Source organism: Aplysia californica, unplaced genomic scaffold (genome assembly GCF_000002075.1).
Source record: "Aplysia californica isolate F4 #8 unplaced genomic scaffold, AplCal3.0 scaffold00172, whole genome shotgun sequence".
NCBI classification, from domain to species: Eukaryota; Metazoa; Mollusca; class Gastropoda; order Aplysiida; family Aplysiidae; genus Aplysia; species Aplysia californica.
In genome coordinates this window covers 1,284,918-1,287,541 of record NW_004797442.1, presented here as the reverse complement: position 1 = coordinate 1,287,541, position 2,624 = coordinate 1,284,918, and the positions used below count along the sequence as shown (strand labels likewise).

Here is a 2,624-nt window from a genome sequence, read left to right as displayed (position 1 = left end):
GCTAGGTGCACCCAATGAGACCTACACCACACAGATGATGACCAGAGTGATTGAGTTCGAGACTGAGCTGGCGAATGTAAGAGTGGACCGGGTGTTGAAATTGTGGTGGATGTTTATGTGGTTTCATTACTATCCAATATGTGGAACGAATTGTGATAAGATGAGATAAATGTAACTTTTACATATCTTTGCTTAGAAATAAAATGTTAATGAGTTTTTGTGTTACTTTTCCACACAGATCACATTTGTGTTGGTGGTGTAGTGGTTAGGCTTCCGGACTTGTATTCATGAGGTTGCTGGTTGGGGATTCGAGCCTCAGCTCAGCCGGACGTTGTGTCCTTAGGAAAGGCCTTTAATCCTATCCGTACACCCTGGGGTCATTTTGTACCCCCCGGGGTTGTATTCTTCACATTATAGAATACTTCTAGTACGAAGATCTCTCTGATACTTTCAGTATTTCTCTAAAAATCAGTTTGAAAGACTGCTATACACATCGCACAGATCGGATTAACGAATAAATTTCCTCTTTGGAAAATGATTGCACAGAGTTCCCAACGTTGAATGGGTACGATAGTAAAACACGACGTACGGATAGGGTTCCCATATTATATTTTCTTTTTTGCTCAGTTCTTTCGGAGATGGACGTTAAACTTGGAGGTCCCGCCTCTGAAAAAACCTTTAAAAAGGTTTTATAGGGGTGTTAAACCTATACCATTTCGTTTTCCACACAGATCACGACTCCAGATGAGGAACGAAGAGATGAGGAGAAGATGTATCATAAGTACACACTGTCCAACATGACGCGGACCTTTAATCAGGTAGGATTGTTGTGTGTGTTATCGGACCTTTTCTACCAGCATCTGTGATGTAGCGGTTAGGTACTTGCCTGTTGCATTCAGGGGATCTGAGTTCGATTCCTGAGTGGGGAGAAAACTTTTATTTAGTATCTCAGATTTTCTGTTGGGATGTATCACTCACAGATCAGTTTGGCACCAATAGGCAGGGTTAGGAGCTCGCCTCAAAAATGATCTAACATTATTTTAATAGGGAATTTTTAAAAGCACCTTAATTTTTTTTTTAAAAAGAAAAGGAATAACATTTTCTCACTGCAGTCTGTAATTATGTGAGCATATGTGTGTCAGTATGTGTGTGTGTGTGTGTGTGTGTGTGTGTGTGTGTGTATGTGTGTGTATGTGTGTTTGCGTGTGTTTGTGTATGTATGTACTTTTTTTGTATGAGTGTCTTGCGTGTATGTATGTATGTATGGGTGTGTGTGTGTGTGTGTGTATATGCTTATGCGTATTTGCTTATGAGTATCGTGTATGTTAAATATTATTATTATGTATGTTTATTTATAAAATTGCCCAATATGCATTCTTTGTGACTACTTCGTTGCTGACCTATGACCTGTGACCTATGATCTGTGACCTGTGTACAGGTGGGCTGGGTGCACCTAGTGAACCACCTGCTGAGTGTGGTTAGTCTGAGCGTCCAGCCCACGGAGCATGTGGTCGTGTACGCGCCCGAGTACCTGGAGCAGATGAACACGCTGCTGGCGCACTACCGCAACACAGAGGATGGGCTTATGTGAGTTGTTGGCGGCTACATGTGTGTGGGGGGGGGTAGACTGTGGCAGAGGGAGGAAGAAAGTCTGTGGGTGTGTGGTTGTTTCTTTTTTAGTAAGGGTTTTACGGCGCTCGCAACTGCATAAGGCATAAGGTCATATGGGCACCAAGGATGTGTGGGTGTGTGTGTGTGTGCATGCATGGGTGTGTGTGTATGTGTGTGAGTGTGTGTGTGTGTGGATGTGTGTGCATGTGTTTGCCTATCGACTGCGTAGTATAAGACTCTGCCTCACCCCATTTAGATAGTGACGTGTGGATGGTTGGTGGGTGCTCTGGTGTGGTTTGCTCCTTCTTTCCTATCAAACATCTGTCGTCCTTATCTCTCCTCCTTTTTTTTGTGTATGTTACTCTTTTGTAACACACCTATTCTTCAGGGCTTATATGACCTTATTGTGTTGCAAGTGCCGTAAAACTCATACTAAAACAAAAATCTCCTCCTTCTTTTTTGTGTATGTTACTCTCTTGTAACACATCTATTCTTTAGCACTTAAATGACCTTATTGTGTTGCAAGTGCTGTAAAACTCTTACGAAAACTAAAGATAGTGACATATTACACGGAGCAGTCAATATGTGTGTGAATGTGTTTATTTGTATTTACATAATATATATGAAGGCGCATATACTTGAACAAGATGGGATACTGCTGAAAAAAAGGAAAGACTATAATAGCCCAGGACAGAAGTGCGTGGAGAGTTTGTAAGTGGTGTATACTTCCGAGTGTATATTTATTACAATAGTTATGTAAGAAGGTGCTTGCCCCTAAAGGAGATGGGATACACACATGGGACATGTATTTGAGTGTTTTTATATGTATGTATTTGAGGATGTTTGTGTAACTGTGTACGTTTCTGTGCGTATTTGTATGTATTTTAAGTGTCTTTATGTGTGTTAAATGGGTTCGTTTCAGTGTATAGGTGCACCCAACAACCCTCGCCTACCCCCTTGCTTGTCACTCGGGACAGTTCAAATATAATCTTTCATCTTTTTGGGGACTTTTT

General features: G+C 41.3%; 1 protein-coding gene across 1 annotated transcript in view; it reads left to right on the top strand.

The window, feature by feature from the left end:
* LOC101862872 (endothelin-converting enzyme homolog) overlaps window positions 1-2,624 on the top strand; it is a gene marked incomplete at its 5' end in the record, with an annotated part of 17,732 nt that continues 15,108 nt past the window's right edge. The window contains 3 exon segments of the mRNA XM_013082404.2: window positions 1-76; window positions 732-818; window positions 1,439-1,587. Coding sequence (XP_012937858.1) covers window positions 1-76; window positions 732-818; window positions 1,439-1,587 — 312 coding nt within the window.